At 41.2% G+C, this 22,886-nt stretch overlaps 2 protein-coding genes across 11 annotated transcripts; one reads left to right on the top strand and one right to left on the bottom strand.

The window, feature by feature from the left end:
- Positions 1-429: 429 nt before the first annotated feature.
- On the bottom strand, positions 430-5,485 carry LOC115755062 (sodium/calcium exchanger NCL-like). Of its 3 annotated transcripts, none has more exons than XR_004017045.2 (8): positions 4,968-5,485; positions 3,032-3,217; positions 2,439-2,620; positions 2,083-2,228; positions 1,695-1,971; positions 1,302-1,610; positions 575-927; positions 430-539 (listed from the first exon to the last, which is right to left on the bottom strand). XR_004017045.2 is itself a non-coding variant. In XM_048274152.1 (8 exons), the coding sequence occupies exons 1-7, from the start codon at positions 5,377-5,379 to the stop codon at positions 679-681; spliced, it is 1,761 nt and encodes a 586-aa protein (XP_048130109.1). In that variant the 5' UTR covers positions 5,380-5,485; the 3' UTR covers positions 430-641; positions 674-678. The 3 variants fall into 3 exon arrangements, 2 of the variants coding, with proteins under 2 accessions (XP_048130109.1, XP_030550188.1); XM_048274152.1 differs by having other exon boundaries at positions 430-641; positions 674-927; XM_030694328.2 differs by having other exon boundaries at positions 430-927.
- Positions 5,486-17,391: 11,906 nt separating this feature from the next.
- Positions 17,392-22,886, top strand: LOC115755059 (pentatricopeptide repeat-containing protein At2g26790, mitochondrial-like). Of its 8 annotated transcripts, XM_048274140.1 has the most exons (9): positions 17,392-19,889; positions 20,041-20,132; positions 21,137-21,223; positions 21,435-21,499; positions 21,595-21,714; positions 21,925-22,142; positions 22,259-22,327; positions 22,412-22,472; positions 22,788-22,886. In XM_048274140.1, the coding sequence occupies exon 1, from the start codon at positions 17,446-17,448 to the stop codon at positions 19,816-19,818; it is 2,373 nt and encodes a 790-aa protein (XP_048130097.1). In that variant the 5' UTR covers positions 17,392-17,445; the 3' UTR covers positions 19,819-19,889; positions 20,041-20,132; positions 21,137-21,223; positions 21,435-21,499; positions 21,595-21,714; positions 21,925-22,142; positions 22,259-22,327; positions 22,412-22,472; positions 22,788-22,886. The 8 variants fall into 8 exon arrangements, with proteins under 8 accessions (XP_048130097.1, XP_048130098.1, XP_048130093.1 ...); XM_048274141.1 differs by lacking the exon at positions 21,925-22,142 and having other exon boundaries at positions 21,631-21,714; positions 22,788-22,882; XM_048274136.1 differs by lacking the exons at positions 21,925-22,142; positions 22,259-22,327; positions 22,412-22,472; positions 22,788-22,886 and adding exons at positions 19,920-19,949; positions 21,796-21,870 and having other exon boundaries at positions 17,392-19,859; positions 21,631-21,714.

Genomic DNA, 22,886 nt, shown 5'->3' with positions numbered 1-22,886 from the left:
GTTGAAAATTGAATTTGTATGTGCATTGTGACGAGTCTAGAATCGGTCATCTCCGTGCTCTCCTCAGACACCAGGAGAAATTCAGTGGATTTGTTACTAGAATGACCGGATAAAGAAATTCGTGTATCATGACAGGAGTTATATAGCTTGGAAGAGTCTATTGGTGTCTACTGTGAAGTGTTGCTGTACATGGGCTTCAATAGCCCAAGTTTGGCTGCTTGGTGCGGAAAAGATGGTTTAAAACGAAAAGGTAATTTGAAACGGAAGCGAATATCAAGTTCTCGAGTCGAGCAAGCAGGGCGACAAAACAGGGAATCTGGTCTGAAATTGCTGGTCTCAACGAAATGGACACGATGGAAGAGGATTCAACTCTCCCACATATTTGGTGCTTCACATAATTCAAAAATTCAGTCCGTACGATAATGTTTTGCGTACCACACGCTGAACTGCTATACTTGTCATTTAGACTGACTAGAGCTGGAAGTACAGTTAAACATGTTCAGCAGTAAAACAACCTACAAATCTACAATCACCGGTCGCTAATTTGCTAATCATGCGGCAACCTCGACTCTAACTAACATCAACTGCATGAGGATAATTATAGCTGAAGGAACTGTTCAGAAAAGAAACGGAAAGGAAAAGCTCCATTTGCCCGAGAGAAAGTTCCAAGTTTCAAGTCTATGACCAGCCGCAAATATAATCCAAGACATAAACCAGTGCCAAGGAGAAAGGATAAAGAAGAAAGGCCAGTGAGAATGTCCACAAGGGAAAGGTGGTGCGGAAGCTGGCGAAGGTTCCCATCACGAAGCAAACGATGAGGATAACTAGCACTTCAGAAGAGAAATCCCATGTCAATCCTCTGATGTAAACAATGGCCAAGAAAACTGATAGGCAAAGGAGATTGTTCATGGTTACTGCCCCATATAGCTGCATGAGAAAACTCGGAGATCAGGCAAAAGTCAATATACAAATGTAAAAGCACACTAAAACGAGCAAATAATAACTGCGGTGGCACACAATGTACCTCCACCACTGGATGGCTTATTTCAAAGTCTGAAAGAACATCTGTCGGCCGATTTATCGTGCTCAATGTGAACAATCCATTTGAAGAGAAAAAAGGAACAAACTTGAATGTGATGCTATTTACATGCTCATGGAAAGATGCTATTTCCGTTACTTGATACTACACTCTATCGGTCCAAATCAAACTAGGACATTAATTTCTCAATCTAGTTTGCGATTTTTTGACAGAAACGTAACTGTTGAATGCAGCTAATACCCGGTAGAAGGGGACAACCTACCTCAGAAAAAGTAAGCGAGGCCGTTCTTTGCTTTTTCCTACTTGCAAATATAATTGCTGAAACGGCTTCACTGGAGTTCGTAGCCAAGGGAAGAGCAATAAAAGAGATGAAGAAAGTTGGAATACCAGAGGCGTCTGAGAAATTGTCAACTGCATCTACAAGAGGGTCAGCAAATGCCCCCGCAACGATTGTCCCAAGTACCAATAATAACACTGCTTTTAAGGTTATCAATTTAGTATTCTCAACAGGTTCAGAGACCTCATCAGTTTGATCCCCAGCTTTCAATTTAGCATGCTCTTGTCTACTTTGCTGCAGACAGCAATTGCAGAAGGGCATAAGACAATAATATGCTCTAAACCACTATTCTTAGAACTGCCAGATAGAACAACTTACATGATGCAAGTCATCTAGAAACTTCATTGAACCAAAGTTTTTTATTCCAGAAGCAGCGCCTGAACTTCTAGCCTTGTTAAGCCATCTAGAGATACCATCCACAAACTCAGGCAATTCCAGAAGGAAATCATTTGAGGAGTCAAAGTCTTTCATGACTTTATCTACAGCATCGTCCTCATTCAAATCTATTTCTTCCAATTGAATTCCTACTATCAGTGCTTTAAGCTCTGCAGCACTTAGATATCCATCACCATTTTCATCCAAGGTCCTGAAAAGCCTGTCACCAAATAATCCAGTCAGCCTGTTGGTTTAGCTGAATCTGAGATTTAAAATATATATATATATATATATATATATATAAAATAGTACACATCCAGTGGAAACTAACTTCTCGACGACATCCTTATTCAGTTCACCATCATCTGTAAGTAGCCTCCCCAGGGCACGCGTCCGTAGGTGCCTTAAGAAACCTAAAACAACATGCTTGTGCTCCACATAAGCAAGTCGCCGCTTCTGGATCCAAGGCTGGACAACCTGCATCATTTTTTAAACTTTTAAGTAGAATGAAGGAGAAGAGAGAACAGAACTTCAAGTCTTGGTATATAAATTGACTTTAGCTCATCTCACTGGAGTAGCATGACAAACAATACAGCCAGATATTTCTTAGGTTGACACAAGGACACGATGTGTCCCTCCCACTTTCCTGCATATTTACAGCATAATTTAGAAGCAATTGGTGGCTACCTGATAAATACAATATGCCATCAATAGTATCAGAGAGACAATCAGCGAAATTAAGACAGCCAAGTGCCTCCCCGAAGTCGAGTTGAGAATTTGAGGCAATTGAACAATAATGAAGGGTATCACCGAAAAGACCATAATCCTTGCGGCATAACTCGTCCACAAATCTGTACTGACACCAGAACCTGCAAGAGCAAAGATAGACAATGCAGATGAAGTCATTCATCAAGGTGAGATGGCTGCTTGATGCTGCAGAGTACGCCTAATTAAGCATTATATCAACCATAAATAAACTTGACCATTGAATAAGAAAACTCACAAGAGTCAACACCCGTTTTTCGGATCAATAACTACTCTAGAATTGACGTTAATCTTCTTATGAGAGACGGATAAAAGAGAGAGGGTCACTTGCACAACAAAGACAATTATTCAGGTCTGCACGTCTTAACATCTATCACACCTGTAATCTCACTTCTCTCCTGAAGAACTAGATGCGATGCCCATGGTGGCTCAATTAAGGAAAAATAATCACAATCAACAAGAAATAACCAAAATCGAATGACAAAAAAGGAACAACAGGTGCAACAAAGACATACCTTTCAAGCTAAATCCTTTTGTGTCTTGTTTGTCCAATGCAACTGAGTCATGAATATCACACTTCCCGACAATAACGCAAGATCCCCATATAACTGTAAGAAGCATGACAGTTGATCCAGCTAATAAGCCCATTCCAACAGAAACTTGACTTTGAGCAGTCTCCGAGCTTCCAGAAAGTCCAGACACTGTAGAACAAAGTGGAGGTACTATTCACCAAAGGCTTCATCCGCAGTGAATTACCACAACAAATTCCAGTCGTTAGAGATGGATATGTCCAAACGAACAAGCCCACTGAGACACACTAAGCATCAAAGGTGGAAGGGGATCCTATTAAAATGTGACATATAAATCGCACTCTTAAGAAAACAAAATGGCAAACTCAAAACCATTTTGTATATTATATATTAACAGATCCTTGGGATGATCGGCACAGCTAAGAAACTGTTGAAGAAGATGGAAATACATGACTTACCAACAGAAATAATTCGAACAATGTGAAAGGACCAAAAATTCGTTTTCACACGGAAGGACCTCAGTAAATCTCTTCATGCAGACCAGAAAATAGACGACGGTTGCAAAGTCAAGGACATTGTCCATAGTTAATGAAGGCAAGTGGAATAGTGATCTCTATAGTTCTCAATGTCCTAGCATACATACATTTTCCTCTTGTACTCATTCAATTCTAGAGTTAGTCCGTACTTAATTTGTTCAGCGTCAGTCCAATTTCCAATAAGCCAACGCGTCCCCAAGACACTAGTATCATCCCTCTTAACCATTTCTTTCGTACCCTTCAAACCTCCAGCCGATTAAATCCAGCTGATAAAATAAGCCACCGGCATTCGCTCCAGGAGATGGCAAATGGGTGGTCTTTCCACGCCATTGAGGATGACGGCACAACTCCACCAGAAAACAGATGAAGAGACAAAAAGGATAGGAGAAGTGAATAAGAGCAATGCGGGTCCATCCTCAAATCTGCAAGAAAATGAGGACCCATCTCACGGACCACGAGCTCTGTCGTAGATTCAAGAAAAAAGTCAAAAAGAGGTTAACGTGGACAACAACTTATTCGAGGGCACGATTCCAAAAGCGGAAGTTAGATAGGGGTCCGAGGGCACGATTCCAAACCGCAAAAAGCGCCAAACGAGATTCTTTATGCCCATTGGACGTAAAGCGTCACCACCCAAAAGCGGAAACGAAAGATTTATTAATGTCACAGTACAGAAGAATGACAATTTCTTCAATATTATGCAAGAGGTTCCCTAAACAGCAATTGGGCAGCAGCAGAAGAAAAGTAAAAAAAAAAAAAAGGAGTTTTGCGTAGAACATGCTTTTGAATCAAAGAAGAAACCCTGTATTTAAGAAATCATCTTTGATTCATGGTATCGTGCCCTCGTCTGCACGGTCACGCTCGTGAGTCGACGACAATGGCGGAACTAAATGGAGCAAGCGAAACGGAACGTATTATATTTCGCGAACGACGACTTTTTCCATTCAACCGATGGGGGAAAAAGAGAAAAAAGAAAATGGGAATCGCCTCACCACATCCTCACACTTTCTCGGATCCAAACAGAGGAAGGAAACTGAACTCCACTCGCAAACCCAACTGTTGGATCCAAAACAAATTACCCCCAGGTGCGCTCGTTCGATCACGCCGCGAACAGTAATTATCCAGAAAAAGAGCATGCGAAACTCGCACAGATTTTTACTTTCGCCGGAACTATAACTAGCTGAGCTCGATCGACATCGTCTCCGTCGAGAGTCGTCGGAAGGAATTACAGAAAACATATGCAAAACTTTCCGTCGTGTTCCGCCATGGACGGTCTTTTATCATCCCTGGATTTAGGCTAACGAAGGAGAATCGTAGTTTCCGAGAGGAATGGCGGGAACGAGGTTAAAACAAAAAATCAAATTCCAACCGGGAGAGAGAATACGGACCGAGAATGAGCATGGCGTCGGGCAGTGCGCCGAGAATGGGGAGGAAGAGCCCACCGACGATGCCGGGCCCCAGGATCTCCAGCAGCAGCTCGCTGCCGTTGGACAGGTACGTGGCCGCGGTGAACATGAGGTACCCGTACACGAGGATCAGGAACAGGTTGCCGAGCCACGAGGTGGTGCAGGGCATGAACCCGTACGTCTGGTCGCACGACGAGTCGTCGTCGGCGGCGGCGGAGGAGGAGGACCGCGGGAGGAGTAGGTAGGGGGGGCCGTCGCCTGGTCGGCCGCCGGCGGGGGAGGCTCCGTCGGAGACGGGGTCCGGCGGCTGAGGCCCCAGGATGGAGCGAGAGTGCGCGGAGCCGAACGACAGGAGGAGGAGGAGGAGGAGAGAGGCATGGTTGCCGGTGGCCATGGATATGGTGAAACAAGCTCGGACGTTAGAGTTGCAGGAGGATTTCGTGGAGGAAGAGACGGGTCATATTATATAGGTTCCGCCGCGGGGAGAGGAGAGAGAAGAGAGATGGACAGAGTGGACATTGGAGATGGACAGTACGGTTCGTTGCAGAGGAAGGGGACAAGACGGGGTTAAATAAAAGTCACTCCGCGGAGAGAGAGCGTGCGGTCCCGGGGAGAGCGATCGGGCCGGAGCGCGTAAACCGTGTTCGACTGTGACCCGACAACTGCCCCAGAAAAATCAGTGTCCAAGGTCAAAAGGAAAAAAAAAAATAAGTGTTAAAAAAAAATTCACTACAATTGTTTATGAAAATTACCAGGTTCGATGGAAAAAACTATCATCGTACTTTTATTTTTATTTTTTGGTGTCGAATATCACCGTACTTGACACGCGGATCTTGTAAATTAATTGGAAAAATGGCACAAACGGTTTCCTAAACTTTGGTTCAATACATAATGTGATCCATAAACTTTCAATTTATTCAATGCGATCGCCGAACTTTGAGAACATGTTCAACTTTGTCCGTGAATTATGGACAAACTAAAAGTTCAAGAATTACATTACATATTGAATTAAAGTTCATGAATTATTTGTGTGTCATTATCCCAAATTAATTTTCATGTTCCTATCAAAACGAAACATATAAGGGAGAGATGAAAATATGGTCCTCGTACAGTGTGGCCCATCTCCTATTATGATTCTATCAATCAGCAAAATTGGAGTCCCTCTTGGTGCGTACTAGGTTTACTGGTTTCGTGTGCCCGTCTTTCATGTCAGTCATTAATTTTGTTTCGTCGCATCAACCGATAAGAGCTTCGCGATCGAAGTAGACAGAAAAAAAAGTAGAGGTCCGATCCGTTTCTTATCCTCTTTGGCCTTGGTAGAAAAGATGGCCGCTCACCATTAGACAATGTCTCTGAGTTTAAGCCTGCGTACGAAATCCGACCCGACTAGCGGATGGATCGATCCATTGAACCAACTCTGCAAGGAGAGATATCCCACTTGATTGGTCCTCGCTTATTTCTCTAGCAATTTTACCCTTTCGCATTGATTTAGTTGCAATATCCAATTAGTTTCTGCATTACTTAACAACACATGTGTTGAGAAATTTTCCCTTCACCTCCGAATTAAAACATTGATAAAATTTGCGTGGACAAACGTATCTATGATCTTGTCCGTCTGATTCATTAAAATTCTCTGTTCCCGCTCTTGAAGTGGAAGGAATCGAAATACAAGACTTCACTTAAGGGCGAATCCAAGAAATGAGGTGAGACTTGGAAAGCAAAGGGGTAAATGATGAGTTTGGTGGGGTGTTGCTTTTAGCGGTGAAAACTTAAGATGTAAAATAAACTCGAATAACGTAAGATCACAGGGAAGTGGACTCGACTTGATCCTTCCCTTGCTGAAAAAGTCACAAGAGCGAATTGACATTCATAAGTTCCGATGAAAGCGCATTAAAAGTCCTAAAACTCATCACAAAAGTGCAATTGAGTCGTAGAACCTTCAAAAAGTACAAGTAAGCCCTAAAACCGATCAGAAAATGTAATTGAGTCCTAAAATCGATAAAAATGTACAATCGAGTCTTGAAAATTATCAAATTTGTAAAATGAAGCCATTCCATTAATTGCATAATTTGAAAGTTTTAGGATTCGATTGCACTTTCGTGACAAGTTTTAGGACTTGATTACACATTTTGTAAATTTTATGATTCGATTGCACTTTCGTGACAAGTTTTAGGACTTGATTACACTTTTTCCGGACAGTCGGGTGTCTGCATCTATGCTCCTGGACTGCAAAAAACTAAACATAGACAGACTTGTTCGGAGGCAAGGGTCGAGGGTTCTAATCAACGCGGAAAGGAACACGCGTACCAGAGTCTTGCCAAAATTTGTTGTAGGCATTAGTGTAGAGCAGGTTTGTGCCGTGCACCCTTAGGCAAGGGAGACCTCCAAAGTCCAAGGACGGCAAAAAGCCGGCCCAAAAACAAAGAGCCGTCCTACCACCGATACGTGCCTCGTTTAACTAGCTCCTGATAGAAACAACAGCTAGACTTTCATAACAAAGTCTATGAACGGAACTTTATTTTCACAGGGGAGAAGGACAGTACAAGTATAAAAAATTGTGTGTGGGGATATTTTAATGCCAAAAGTTTTTGCAGAATCACTTAAGTGTCAAATTGGAGAAAAAACGATCACTTAAATATCTTCGGCTAATGATTCTAGCCAAAGCTACCGCGAGGCATTAATAATTAAATTTTTAATGTAAAATGACATTTAAAAAAAAATAAGTCCATGTGGGCTTCCAAGTGAACTTCTACACTTTAAAATAAATTAAGATAAATCAAATTTAAATTTAAATTTAAAAATTAGCTAAAAATTAAATTAGTTTCAAATGCAAACTTTAATTAAAATAAAATTAAAACTAAGCTTAAAAAATTTAACAAAGAAAATGTAAAAAAAAAAGAGGGAGAGAACCAGGTGGTGAGAATGAAAAGAGGGCGAAATGAAAGAGATATTAATGTAGATTTCCACTTCTGAAAGTGAAGTAATTATTTTTGCTTCTAAAAGTGTGTCGAAAACAACTTCTGAAGCAAAAAATTGCTTCAGAAGTAGAAAAATTAAGTTGCATAACCAAAGAAATTTTTGCTTCTAAAGTTGCGTTATCAAACGGATTTACGTTCCAAAATACTTCTGTTTTGTTTCAGAAGGGTTGTTATGCGTGCCCTAATAGACCAACAAGAACGCCGATCCCCTCGTAGTTTCGATACGTTGCATTTGGCGATTTTGTTATGGTTTTCGATATTACATCAATTGCATTATCGAAGACCAAGTAGATTCGATGCAACTTCTGATCCCGTCGTCGGCGACAAGCTAACACTTTTGCGAGTGGTCGTCGCTGCTACTTTGACTCGGCAAGAGAAACCTCGATTTTGCTAATAAAATTTAGGAATTGACGGGCATCTTCTTTCTTGTTTCGGCAGCATGAGGGGGAAAAATTGCAAAGGTAAAAAAATAGCATATCCCTTTGGCAGTTGCGCCGTGGATTTAGGATCTCTTGCTATTTTAATATTTTATGTCACTTTACATTATTTATTTTCCTATTTGGTAAAGCCATAGTATAAAAATATTGGTGATTGACAGACCCGGACGTCAAACAAGTTCCTAGAAAATGCAAAGAGACGTAATGAGAAGAGGCCAAAATCGCTCGGTCTTCGGAACGTCGGTCAAAACATTGTCGTAGAATCATTCATCATCGGCACGTGCTGGTTGGTTGACCCTCATCTTACTGATCACTTGGTCCAAAAGATAGATTTTTACCCTTGATGTAAACACGGACTCTATCGCGTAAATGATAATAATAATTAAAAAAAAAATGAAAACCAGCATGCGCTCGATAATCAATAAAAGACCCGATAGAGTCGAGATGGACCCGGTGCAATCATGGCCATCTGGTTACATTGGGCTCGCGATTGACTATGTCCGAGTAGCGACGTCCACACGAGCGATTTTCAATCAAAATTTACCGGATGAATTCAGTTGGCAAAACATGAAAATGTTTATGACTCAATTGGTAAAATTAAAATGGTTTAAAACTGAATTGACAAAAGTGTAATAAATTTAGGATTTTTTGGATAATTTTTTCTATATAAACCCATGATTTATATTGGGACGAAACCGACGACTATACAACTTTCATTGGTCAAACTTTACATTGATCATCCATTTGTTGAGAACATAAGATTGATTTTTGGATAGAAAAAAAAAAAGAAAGCAAAGTCTGATTTTTTTCCTTCTAAGTCATGGGCGGTGGAGTTTTGTGGCCATAAAGGTATGCAGGTGGGTGGGACAGGAGCAACAAATTTCGGCAGCATGAAGAAGGCGGCAACTCCTTGCATGTTCACATTATTGTCGGTTATTTTGGAGTCAAATAGGCGACAGAATACATAGCTTATAAATTAGGCCGGTTGTCCATTTTCTTTGTGTTCTTTCATAGAAGCATATAGATAGAGAGTAAGAGAGTTTTAGAGGGTGTTGTATCTCAAGCTTAGCAAAGCTTGTGTTTTTTGTAAAAGTCTTAGCAAAGGCAATTTGAATACTACTTTCATATTTACATACTCGAATTATCTCCCGCGTTCAAACCACCAAACTTTCGCAAACCCTTTTGGTTCCTACACCATTTGCTTTCGTTGGAAGATTGACATGCTCCTCTCATTAAATACGTGAATCGATTTGGTGTCTAATATGTTTTTGTGAATGTTTCTTTGTAATTCTCGTTATCTATTCGTTGCATTTGCAGCTCCACAACGAACCCCTTTTGCATCCTTTATATCTCATCTCAAGCCTCTTAGACGGGTACTTGATTACACTCCTTGGAGAACAGCTCCATACAAAATCGAACTGACTTGTTTTTAACTCCTCGCTAATCACATGTCACATCTGGTTTACCTTATCCGAGACATGTTTGCTTCTTCTACTTTGAAGTTTTTTTTTTTTTCTTCTCGCGTAGAAGGACTTCCACAGATTTTCAGCGAAGCCAGAAAGGAAATCTAGAGCTGGAAAATCGATCGTTAATGAAAACATTTAGCATGAAAATATTTACTTATTAAGATATTACTCGAAGAAAAAGAGAAGGTATTTGCTTTCGTGCGAAACTTAGAAAATACCTTATTAACAGGTGCCCAATGGCTTCAATCAAAAAAAGTAATGAAAATTATAAGAATGTACAATTTTTTTTTGGGTCTAATATTAAAAAAAACCACGTCAGCATTTTTCGTTAGCTAAAGTGAACAGAAAGACTCGATTGCACCAATTTGATGAATTTTAAGACTCAATTGTATTTTGTGGAAATTTTAAAACTCAATTACATTTTAGGAAAAAGCTTAAATGATCGCATCGTTACACTGGGCAAAGTAATGGTGCAGTCTTGACCTAGCATTATCCCGAGGAAACCAGATGACTTGTTTGTCAGGTTTCCCGGGGAAATCAGTGGTATTTTGCATGGTCTATTGCCTTGGATTTCATTAAAGTTTTATTTGAGAATCAAAATTTGCTTTCTAAATTTATTATGTGGACTTGAAGTTGTCTAATATGAAATAGATTTTATATTGATATTAACTTATTAAGTTAAACAAAATTGTCATTTTTTTGTTTCGTAAAAAAAAAAAAAAATACTTCCCCGACCGTACGATCATGGATGATACAATCTCAAGGGTAGGCTCACAATTATCATCGCGTATTTTGCATAAAGCGCTCATTGATTAGGAGTGTTAATTTTCTTCTTTTGATTTAAAGTGGTTGTTGTAAAATAAAAAAGCTAAAATAAGACAAAATGGCCAAAACTGACCTTTCGATTGTCCCTTTCTCTGAATTGGGAATATGTGGCTAGAAGGTCACCCTTATTAATAACGGTGACTGTCAGCGTAGTAAGGTCCCCGTTTTGGGATTCGATTGTATTTTGTGTAAATTTTAAAACTTGATTGGATTTTAATGACAATTTTTAGGACTATCCCTGTTTCTTTCTTGCTCTTTGGGAGCGGAAAGGTGGAGTCTTTGTGCTTTCACACGCTTTCTCCTTTGCAGTTACAGAACAGAAATGTCCGGCTTGAAATGAGTCCTTCATTTCGTGCCGGTGCCGGACGGCATTGGGAAGGATCGATCTCCGTGGAGAGGCGCGTGACTACTCTACATCCGTCTACGTGCTATTACCACATGGCCGAGGCGATAGGAAGATACATATGTTCATGCACATCTAACAGTCGTTTAGCAAATGGAAAGAAGGGCCAAGCGAGGCCGAGAGCCTCCGCCAAGTACAAATTGTTCCCATTCCATGCACGTCGCGTTTTGGGTGCTTCTGTGCCACTCTAGGGCCAATGTTCTGTACTGCACGAGATACGGTAATGACGGCGAAGCAGTGAAGTTACGGTGCGTTGCGAGAGAGAGAGAGAGGCGCCAACGAATCCTAAAACGCATCGGTTCTGATTCAAGGACGCGTGTCATATATCATCTGTACATGGGATAATGCACGAACCGTTTCAAACTTTTGTCGGGCACATCCTGTCCGTGCATGGGACTGGCCAGGTGGTCCGTGCTGCTGCCTTTCGCCATCTGACCCACCTCCAGTTCTCACTGTTAATAAGCAAGCCCACGTAAGAGACATGCTCGAGAGGGAGAGGCTAAGGCCTCGCTCTCTCTCTCTTTCTGGGTTTGTAGTGGTGTTCAGAAAGTTTGAAGTTCAGACCGAGACCGCAGAGAAAGGTAGCTAAGGTAAGAGGAAGGAAGAGCAGTTGGAAGAGGGTTTGACAGGCGGATTTGCCAAAAAAGCGGAAAGTGTCTTGAACCTGGTAGAAGAAATCGAAAGATCCCCCCTCCACGCGTCCATTGTTCGACCCAACACCATTAAACATGACGCCTGAAAAGAACGTACCATCCCTTTGGTGGCCTTCGCTCCTGTATATATATCATTTAGCGTCCACGCAGCAACCCCTCACAATCTTATCTCAACTCCTTGCTTTTTAGCAAGGAGTAGTCACGCGCCTCTCCGCGGATGACGGCGGGTGACGCGGCGGTGCTGAGGCTGATGAGGTCGGTCTCCGTCGGGGCGGGCGTCCTGCCGGTGGCAGCGAGGAGCGACAAGGGCAGCGGCGACGGAGATCTCTTGTATCTGCGGGCGAGTTTCGAGCGAGTGATTGGATCGGTGGACTCGGAGAGTTTTCATATGATCGATCCGGTGGGGAGTAATGGTCAGGAGCTCAGTATATTTCTCCTCAGGTCGTAACGCGTGTTACATAATTTGTAATTATTAAGTAGCTTAGTTTGAATTCTGTTCAAGCTTATGCTAAATTTAGAATTAAATGAATTTGGGATGTACCCGAGAAGAATGGGAAAAGAAAACGTTCAATTGTTCATTTTTATTTTAGCTTTAGCTTCCAAATTATCTTTGATTATTCTCTTAAAATACGCAGTTAAAAAAAAAATCGATTCCCATGCATTATTACTATTATTTGAGATAGAGCTAGGTAAAGGGAAGTCGTTACGCTAGATCCTCGGGTCAGGCATAACTTGTAGGTAGCTTTAAGTCACGGGGCGAGCGGAGTCATAACTAAATGCCCTTATTTAAGCTTATTCGAGTTGAATTTCGAAACCATTTGACTCGATCAACCCGTGAACACTATGCAGTCATATAGGGATTTCAGCCGGTAATTCTCAACCGGAGCCCTAGTAAAAGAGAGTCTTCATAGGGTAATTGTCATCACTTATGGACCCAGTTTTAATGAAGTTAGTAGGCTTTTTAAGGAGCAATTTATTCTCTTCGGTAGAACAATCCCATCATTCTGTAAGCAATACTCAAAAGCCTTTAAAATCGATTGTGGAGGATTCAAAATGAAACTCGACCAGGGGAAGCAACTATCGACATTTAAAACTGACCTTTCCGAATCAACCACAGAACTCGATTCATTCCGAAACATCGGAGATCAAAACTTTGGTGAAAAAATTTTCGTCGCGGATCATACCTGGCGAAATAGGAAGGTGTCCCCATTTTGGGCGTCACACATCAAGTGGATGGAGATGGATCAGAGCCCCTGTTGGGTTCGTCGGCACCGTCACGAAATGAGTGAAGCTTCTGGATCTCTCCAAGTCCTACTATCTCTCAGCATGCCTCCGTAATCAAATCTAGTAACTCTCGTTAAAGATACGATGCAGCTGGGGGTATGATTGGATTTCGATGCATCGCCTTGGCTAATTCGAATGTTTGCTGTGCCATTTGTCCAGGTGGTTTTGGCTGGATTAGGATTTCGCTCTTTAGGATACGATGGAGAAAGCAGTAATCTCATGGAGAAGTCGATAACATATGGGCAGTTCTATCATGACACGGGGTAGCCTGGCCAGGAAAACATTCATCCTGCATCTCAGTCATTTCCTCTGGGAGTTGCGAGCGCCGAGCACTCATGGAGGACCTCTTGAGATAAGTACTTCAGTAGCAAAACCTGTTCTCAATCATTCGATACAGACAGGGTGAGGAGTTTGCGCTTGAATTTATGCGTGATCGAATAGATACCCGGAAGCCTTTTGTTGGAAATGCAGTCGGTGATTCCAATTCAACGTGTTTCCTGGAACTTAAGGGCATTTTAGGCTTAGGATTTTCCTTTTCCCCATGGGATATTTTGGAAAGTGTTTGACTTGGCTATTGGGAATACAAATGGTGAGTCCGAGATGCAGCATGTAGTTGCTATGAATGGAATGGACATTGGGTCGAGAAAAAGCTCAATGCTCAATGGTTTTGCTAGCTCTTCAACAAATAATTTAGATGATTCACATGGACAGAATATCGATACCGAGGTTAATGCAACTGGAGTCAGTGTTTCTCCTTAATTTGGCTGGAAAAATCATTGTCTCACCATCACAGATTCTGACTTCAGCGGTTCTAAGTGATTCCTCCTATGCCGGTCAAAGTGCTCCCCAGTGCTACAACAGCCAGGTTTTGCAAAATGGAGATGCAAAGCAATACTACTTGCCCGGCCCCTATGGGCATGACCAGTCAACTTGCTCTCTTTTAGGAGGAACTCTCACTACAATGCCATTTCACGTTCTTATGAATCAGCAGGAAGGTTCGACGGAAATGCACCGGCAGGATAGCTTGCTTGAGGTGAACTCCGAGTCATCATTAAGGGAGGAGAAACCAAAAAAATGAGAACTTTGTCCAGCAAGAGAGTGACCCTGACGGCACATCTGCCTCTAAGAAATATCGTTCTGTTGTTTCAGTCATACAAGATTGATGAGATGCGACCCTCATGGATTAACAGATTATCTACAGCAACAGGTGCGGCTAAGAAGGGCACTACCTGGTATCCTCAAACAATGTGGGGGGAAAAATAAGGATCCTGAAAAAGGTTCCCCTGCCCGTCGGTGCCGTTCTAACTTCGGGGCAGGTTCCCAAGATCAGTAACCATGACTCTTTCCCACAGCAAGTACTGTTATTGTTACGCCCGATTCCTACCAGAAAAGAGGTAGGACACGGCCATCCTTCCTCCCGACGAACACAACCTCAAACCCCCCAAAAGTCCCCGTTGGTATCGCTGTCCTCTATTAGCAACCTAAAAAGATTGGGAAAAAAATGGATGAGCAACCACAACTCAGTGAGTAGTGCATATATCTTCTAAGTAGATCGAGCACCCACCGTGCATATTTATAAAATCGTACCAAAACTCATTTAATTCAATTCCAGCATTGCCTATTTACAAAATCAAAAACAAGTTTTATCTTTTCAACAAGCTTATACGTAAAAAAAAAAAAACTCATTTCCTCAATAACTATAAAACAAAATACCAATGGTCCAATCCATTAATCAATCTCAACAATTCATATATCAATGGTCTATTTCATTGATTCATCTCATCAAATCACACGTTAATGGTCCATTCCATCAACTAATCTAATGTTCAATATTCCAACTATGATCATGTTTAACGCCGTGACATAGGCGACCAAGTTTACCCCATTGGTTAGGTCTACCACCTATCTCAGACAATGATTCGGCCCAGAAAGACGTCCTCACAACAGTATGCATACTCCTCCCTCCTTAATGGGTTCTAATCATAGCGACATAAGCATAAACCTTGTTCCCCTACAATCTCACTATCAAAACCATAATTCATCTCATAAATCGGTTTCACAAATCGAATCAAATAATCTTTCACAACTTAATTTATCAAATAGAACACATTTTATAACTCAATACATATAACTTTACAAAAATCATACTCAAAATCAAGAGCTTTTGGTAATTCTTTCACAAAAAGGTTCGCAAACCCAAAATGTATAACTTTTCTCAATACATTTCTCATGCCACAATTTTGGAATGCAATTCATAGACCTGTTACATTTCAAAATGCTTTTCATAAAATGTTTCTCAAACCATTCACTATAACCAAAAAGTAGTAAATGCCCGATCAATACTTTCATGTAACAAACGTGCTCTTTCGTAACTCATAATATATTGAAACTTCATCACTTTCAAAACATGAGTTTAAAAAATTCCATAGAAGAAACAGCACAACTCACCTGGGAATGCCTATGATCAAATAACAAAGATTACTCGACTGTTGCACTTGCAATCCTATCAAATAAGCGAGAAAAAATGTCAAAGTCAGGTAAAACACTGCCTCACCTATGAATCAGCTAAACCAAGCTTCCTTGTAACAAAACGACCCCCCACGTGCTAACAAAACTCTCTTCCGAAGTAAATATTCAAAGCTCTCCGCAATGCGATACTTCAAAAATTCGTTCCAACCAAATCGCACTTCAAAATTGAGTTTCATCAAACCTCACCGCTTCACAATGCCTTAAACTACCATTTCCATAAAAATCGTAGTTCAAAAAATCCTCAATAGAATCTCATAGTTCAAAACCTACAAAACTTCAAATTTGTGCTCTAACTTCCAAAAGTACTCTGATTAGACGAATAACCAGCTTGTATACTTACCCCGGCATTGCAATTTGCAGTTGATTCGACTTGCCCATGAGCCCAAATCACGAATGGAATGATTTTTTCTCTCTTCTTTCCTCTTCCCGGTCGAGCGACTTCTTCCTTTCTCTTGTTTTGTCCATCGGTCTCTTGCACTACATGATGAAGAAGAAAGAAATGGAGGGGCTATGCTTGGGCTTTTTAAGACAAATAGGTTGGTTGGGCCCATATATTACATTCTATCATTCTTATGAAAATTTCGTTCTTGAAATTTAGACTCACCTCAATAATCAAACAAGTGGGCGTATTTGCATCTTGCCTCCTCTTTGACCTTTAAGGTAACCTTAATTTATTAAGAATCACATATAGAGCATTCTTACCACTTGACATTTTCAAAAAACCAATAACAAAAGCTATAGTGACATATATTTCCATTTCCATTTAAGTATTTCAAGAGGTTGCAATTGCCCATACATTGTTAGTACTCACTATTTCCCATGCTGACAAATCTTGCTTGAGACGTTTCTTTTCCCAAAAACATCAAAGCTATTTCACCATTGACATTAGCTCAAAATCTCGGGGAAGAAATGCAAGTCACTTTCAGTCAACAAACCGAGGATAAGTTCCAATTGCTCAAAAACATGTTATGTTCTAATCCGTTAAATCGAAGGCTTTCATTAGTCGACGTTTACGGAAATTCTTGGACTTAATTCTGGTCCATGAATGAGTAGCTCATGTTATCCCATTTTTGGCCCATAATTCTTGAACACGAGCCTAACTTAGTCGGTTACCTAAGTCGGATGATTCATTTGATTCTCAGTTTATGGCATCTCATTCTCGTTTGGACCTTGCACAGCCTGGTCCTGGAGCAGTAGTCAGGGGCAATTTGCAGAGACAACAAATGACTCCCCATGTTGAAATAGAACAGCGCCGTTTCCGGTGAAATTCCTCCGTGTCGAGAACCTTTAGACAATTGATGAAGGACTTGCACAAGTTTGAGTCGTATAGAGAATTTGCAAATGGTATGTCTGAAATAACTTCAAGAGCCACAGTGGATGTGCTGGACAGTGAACTTAAGTTGCCAGAGGCGTCCTTTGGTGATGCTGGATCTGGAAGCAACTTACACACTAGATATAATGACGATGGCATATCTGTTCTTCCCGAGCATAATTTGAAGCCAAAGGAAGGAGACATTCTCAGTTGATGGGTTATTCCCTTCTCTGTGGAGGTTTTTTGTTTTTTTTGTTTTGTTTTTTTTTTTTAAATATCAGAATACTGGAGTTGAAATGTTAACACGTTTTATTTAATACATGGGTAATTATTTTCCTAATAATCTGGACATTAGTTCTAAACTATTGACGTCTACAACCTCGTCCGGTTCGCCGACCGGCCTTCCAAGAACCCGGTCTGGATGTTTCCTCGGAGCGCCGCCGGAAGCCTGTATCATCTCTCTCTCTCTCTCTGTCTCTCTCTCTCAAACACCGTCCAGGCGTCCATCCACTTTCTGTGGACTATTGCTCTCTCGCCCCTTTGCTTATGCTAAAGATGCAGTAGCAGTCGGCGATGTGGGTCGCCCCTGCAATTGTAAAGTGCACCAAGAAGAAGCTCGTCTCTTCCTCCACCTCCTTCCCTAAACCCAAATTCCTCTCTGCCTACGCCGCCGCGTGTCTCCTCGACTCCTCCGACCCTCCCGACGTTCCCTGGTTCGACTCTCCCGCTTCCGTCGCCTCCGAGGTGAACCGGCTTAAGCACGACCCCGACCGCGCCTTCTCCTTCTTTCGTCACTTGGATTCCTGTGGCTTCCCTCTCGACCCCCTTGCTTATGCCTCCTTCATCTCCATCCTCTCCCCCTTCGCCTCCCGCTCCCGCCTCGATTTCGTCTTCTCCCGCTTCATCGCCTCCTTCCATGCCGCACGGTGCTCTGCTATTCCCTCCTTGCTTGATTCTCTTTTCCTGCTGGGCGGGCCCCCTCTCCTCCTTCGGTCCAGCGATTTTCTCGTTAAGGCCTATGTCCGGGCTGGCCTCTTTGATGATGCTATCGATTCCTTGTTTGCCTTCAAGAGGGGCAGACTCCTTCCCGGCGTCTTCACCTGTAATTTCCTTCTCAACAGCTTAATCAAGAGCGGCAATGCCGCTGCCGCCATTACTTTGTACAAGATGTTGAAGCTGCTCGATTTTGTTCCCAACGACTACACGTATACGATCTTGATCAAGGCCCTCTGCCGGACTGGTGACTTGGATGGAGCAACTGGTGTGTTCCAGGACATGGTTGAAGCTGGCGTCACCCCTAATAGCTTTGCTTATACTATTTACCTCGAGGGGCTCTGCACCCTCCGCAGCTCCCATTCGGCTTATGAGGCTCTGATCAATTGGCGGGATGTTGGAATCTCTATGAGTAACTACGCGTATACTGCAGTTCTCCGCGGTTTTTGCGCTGAAAAAAAGTTGGAAGAGGCGGAGCAAGTCCTGATCGATATGGAAGAGCATGGCATTGCCCCTGATGTCTACTGCTATGCTGCCTTGATTCGTGGCCACTGCAGGAGTTTCAATTTGCAGCGAGCCTTGGAAATCCACGATCATATGCTGTCAAAAGGTATCAAGTCCAACTGCTTTTTCATGACCATCATTCTCCAGTGCGTTTGTGATATGGGCATGTTTGATGAGGCAGTGCATCAGTTTAATGAAATCAAACAGTCGGGCATTTTTCTGGACAATGTTACATATAATATTGCTGTCGATGCACTGTGCAAGCTGGGCAGAATGGAAGCGGCCGTAGAGTTAATTGAAGAGATGGAGGGCAAGGGGATGGTTCTTGATATCAGGCACTGGACAAGTTTAATCGGTGGCTATTGTCTTCAGGGCGACTTTGACAATGTCTTGAAAGTGCTTGAGCAGATGAAGGAGAGAGGGATTCAGCCTGATATTGTCACTTACAATGTACTTGCCCACGGATATTCTCGGGCAGGACTTGTATGTGAGGCTCATGAGCTTCTAAGTTATATGGACACTTGCGGTGAGAAACCCAATGTGGTCACATACAACATGATAATTGGGGGCTTATGTATGTCAGGTAAAGTGGAGGAAGCTGAAGCGTTTTTCTCTGGCCTGCAAGAGAAGAGCATAGAAAATAAAGCTGCCATGTTCAAGGGGTATTGCCAAGCCAACCATTCGGGAAAGGCATTTACACTTTTCATGGAGTTATCAGAAGCCGAAAAAAAATCGATAAAGAAAAATTCCTGTTTCGAATTGCTAGCTGACCTTTTTGTTGAAGGTGATCATGTTAGGGCTCATGAATTACTCAACAAAATGTTGGATCTGGACATGGAACCGACTAGAGTGATGTACAAGATTTTAATGGCTACTCTTTGCAAAGCTGGCGATATGAGAAATGCGCAGCGGTTGTTTGTTAGATCGATGCAGAAGGGATCAACACCTGATGTTGCCACTTACACGTTAATGATGGATGGATACTTTCATGCAAATTGCTTGCCGAAAGTGCGTGATCTTTTCCATGAAATGAAGAATAGAGGGGTCGAGCTTGATGTAATCGCTTATACAGTGTTATTTGATGGTTATTCAAAAGTAACAAAAAAATTAACCGTTGATTCCGAAGCAGATAATGTCATCAAAAGGCTTTGGCTAGAGATGGAAGACAAGAAAAAAGCACCTGATTTAAAGTGTTACACAGTTCTGATTGACAGGCATTGTAAGCTTGGCAACATTGAGGAAGCTGAGGATTTACTGAGGAGAATGATTGAAAGTGGGATTCAGCCAGATGTGGTAACTTACACATCTCTTATATCTGGCTGCATTAGTAGTGGAAACATGGAAAGGGCTAATTATCTTTATAAAGAAATGTTGTTCAGGGGAATAGAACCTGATATGCGCACCAAGCGGACCATCTCTGTTTTAGAGTCTGCTGAACTTGAATCGTGAAAAGTGCAGATATTGACTCGAGTAAGTGACAAAATCAAAAGATACTAGGTGCTAATCTCATAGTGCTTCAGGTAATACATGGTAAGTGACGAAATCAAAAGATACTAGGTGCTGATCTCATAGTGCTTCAGGTAATATATGGTATATATAGAGTATCTGTTCTTGTGTCTGTTGTCTAAACATACAGTTAACTCATTCAGAAGTGGATTATGGATTTCACAGCCACCAAGAGCACTAGAAGAGCGTCTTTCCTTAAATGTGGCAGGACTACTGAATAGGGAGCAGAAGTATTTTGCATATTCGTCAAAATGCTGGTATACCTTGGCTTCTTTCATGGATTTAAATTAGGCAATGCATAATCTGCGCATGATTTCTTTGCCGACTCACGTATCTTTTCTCTCTAGATATAGAAGATTAAAATACTTGTGTTTGAAGAAGAGTCTCGTATTTCATATTGGAAAAGTATTTCTAGTTCCAATAGCCCGTGTTACATTATTGTAGTAAACTCATTATGTGTTTTTAGATCACAAGTACTTTTGTGACATTTTTTTCAAGATTTGAGGTGTTCAATATGGATATTTTCATGTATGCCCATTCTCTGATTAGAAAACCTATGGTTTGCCCTTGTTTTAGATTTGTTTATCATTCCATTATGGTTAATGACAAGCTCTATAAGCCATATGGTTGAATCTGGCTTAATTTTGCTTCTAGAAATACCAGATGGATTAATAAAATTTTCTTTGACAGGACACGTTAGTATTTATATAAGAAGGGTTGTGGGTTTATTATTCCTGTGAAAGACGGAGTATGTTTATGTTAACTAAGACCTTTTGATGTACCTCCAATGGGGATATAGCTGCTGCAATACTCTGCATCAGTTTCTACTGATGATTTCTAGGCAAAATGCTGGAGCTTAAGATTAGCTTCCCCGGGAAGGACGAATGAATAGTTTTGACAAGTTCATGTTGATTTCATTTCCATGTTCTGTGTATAATTCGAAAGCTCTTGCTGTCTTGATGTCACAGAAGATCTCTGCTACTTGTCGACCGAAGGAATATTTGGTAATTTCAAACCATTGGCCTGCTTGTGAAATTATTGGGTCAAAAGTTGGAAAGTGGTGTGTTTTGGATGGTCACTGATTTTTTTTTTTAAAAAGCTGGCGAGGTAACAGTCCTTGTACATGTAATTGACCTACATATCTCATTTGCACACTTGCACTTGCTTGTCGAGCATATGTGCACTCTTTGCTTCTCTGCCCATGTTCTCAAGAATTTTATCCTGGCAGTGGAGTAAAAGGTTCATCAAATTTATTTTTCAGGTGGATTTAGACCTTGGAAATTATGAAAGATTTCTTGACATCACTTTAAATCAGGATAATAACATCACAAATGGAAAAATCTATCAGGTATGCACCTCTTCAATTTCTTGCATTTTGTATATGGACGGCTTTGAGAATCAAGCAATGCACCTTCCCAAACTTAACCTATTTGTTGGTGTTTTAACAGTCAGTTCTTGACAAGGAGAGATTTTGCTGTGAGCCATTGCTTGATATAAGTAAATTTGCTCAAGGGTTTTCGTGGAAACATTGTTGTTTACCCACCTAAACATTCTTGCAGGAGCTGGTAACTCCTGCTTGATTCATGTCAGCCTTGTTCCTGTACTCAATGTTGTTGGCGAACAGGTATCTTTGTTAGGATCAGTTTGTCAATGGACTGATTTCTTAAGATGCTAGATGTAGATCGAGTAACTAGAAGTGTTCCTGAATTTTGTCCTTAGCATGCTAACCATAGCCTCTATGATACTGTCCTGCAGAAAACAAAGCCTACCCAGCATAGCGTCCGAGGTCTTAGAGGACTGGGTTTGACCTCAAATATTCTAGCTTGTAGAAGTGAAAAGGTTTGCCTCATCTATCACTTCTGAACTTCTTATAATAATTGTGCTGATAGTAGACTAAAGTTGTCTGGTCATCTCTCACAGGCGCTTGATGAGAACATTAAATAAAAACTCTCTCAATTTTTCCATGTGCCTTTATTGCTTTTAAATGGCTATAATTTTGTTGGCCTTTTACGACCGATCATTAATCATTTCAAAGCAACTTGATTCCAGGTAGAAAACATCGTGACTCTATATGATGTCCCAAACATTTGGCACATTCCTTTGCTGCTAAGAGTAAGTAGTTTAAGAACTTCAAAATTCAAACCATACGCCTTCTATAGTTGTTTCCTAGCAGAAGGCTCAATATAGCTTCTTCATACCTTTTTGAACCCCTCATAATAGGACCAATAGGCACATGAAGCAATTATGGAGGGATTGAACCTTTTGGGGTATGTGGTTCGAATCGTTTCTCCCTCGCCTTCTGTTTTTTCATTCAATAAAAGGAATGCTTGCCCTTTGTTCTGCTTTCTTGGGTATCACTCAACGTGTTGCCATGTCTTTCTAGCTTTGTAAGAACCTGGAGTTGGAGGAATGGACTGCTCGTACAAATGTTTGTGACCAGTTGTGTGATACGGTAGGCCTTGAACTTCCTTTTGGTGTGTTTTGGCTTATTTATCTTGGTATCAGTTGTCATGCTTTTATTTTGTGCACGTTGCAGGTATAAATGGCTGTGGTAGGAAAATACTTAGGGCTGTCAGATTCTTGTTTCTGTGTTGATGGTGAGATTGGCTCACTTAAAAGTCATATTTTTGCAGGCATTTTGCATAATACGTCTCTTGGACGATTCTGTAATGCTCGCGATTTGATTACTTGCTTTAATGCCTTTTCCTTTAATTTTGGTACTTGCTGGTTGGGTTCACATTTTACCCCTCAAGTCCGATGCAACCACTTTAGTAGTGTGAAATTTTTTTCTAATGAGTCTCTTTTTGAAAAGAATTAGAATTTCATTTGTTTCCATTTCAAAATCTTTTTGAAAAATGAAGTTTCTGGAACACCTTCCTGATTGGCATTTTGTTCTCTATCATATTTTGCAGGAATGCGCGGTCTGTCCATAATGACAGATTTATTTATCAAAAATATGCTCGCAGAATCTATTTGTGCAGTGTAGTGCTTGGAAGTTGTGTTGTACAACT

The sequence above is a fragment of the Rhodamnia argentea genome, chromosome 2, assembly GCF_020921035.1.
Source record: "Rhodamnia argentea isolate NSW1041297 chromosome 2, ASM2092103v1, whole genome shotgun sequence".
Lineage (NCBI taxonomy): Eukaryota > Viridiplantae > Streptophyta > Magnoliopsida > Myrtales > Myrtaceae > Rhodamnia > Rhodamnia argentea.
The sequence above is the reverse complement of the archived record's forward strand: the minus strand, read 5'-3'. Positions and strand labels throughout refer to the sequence as shown.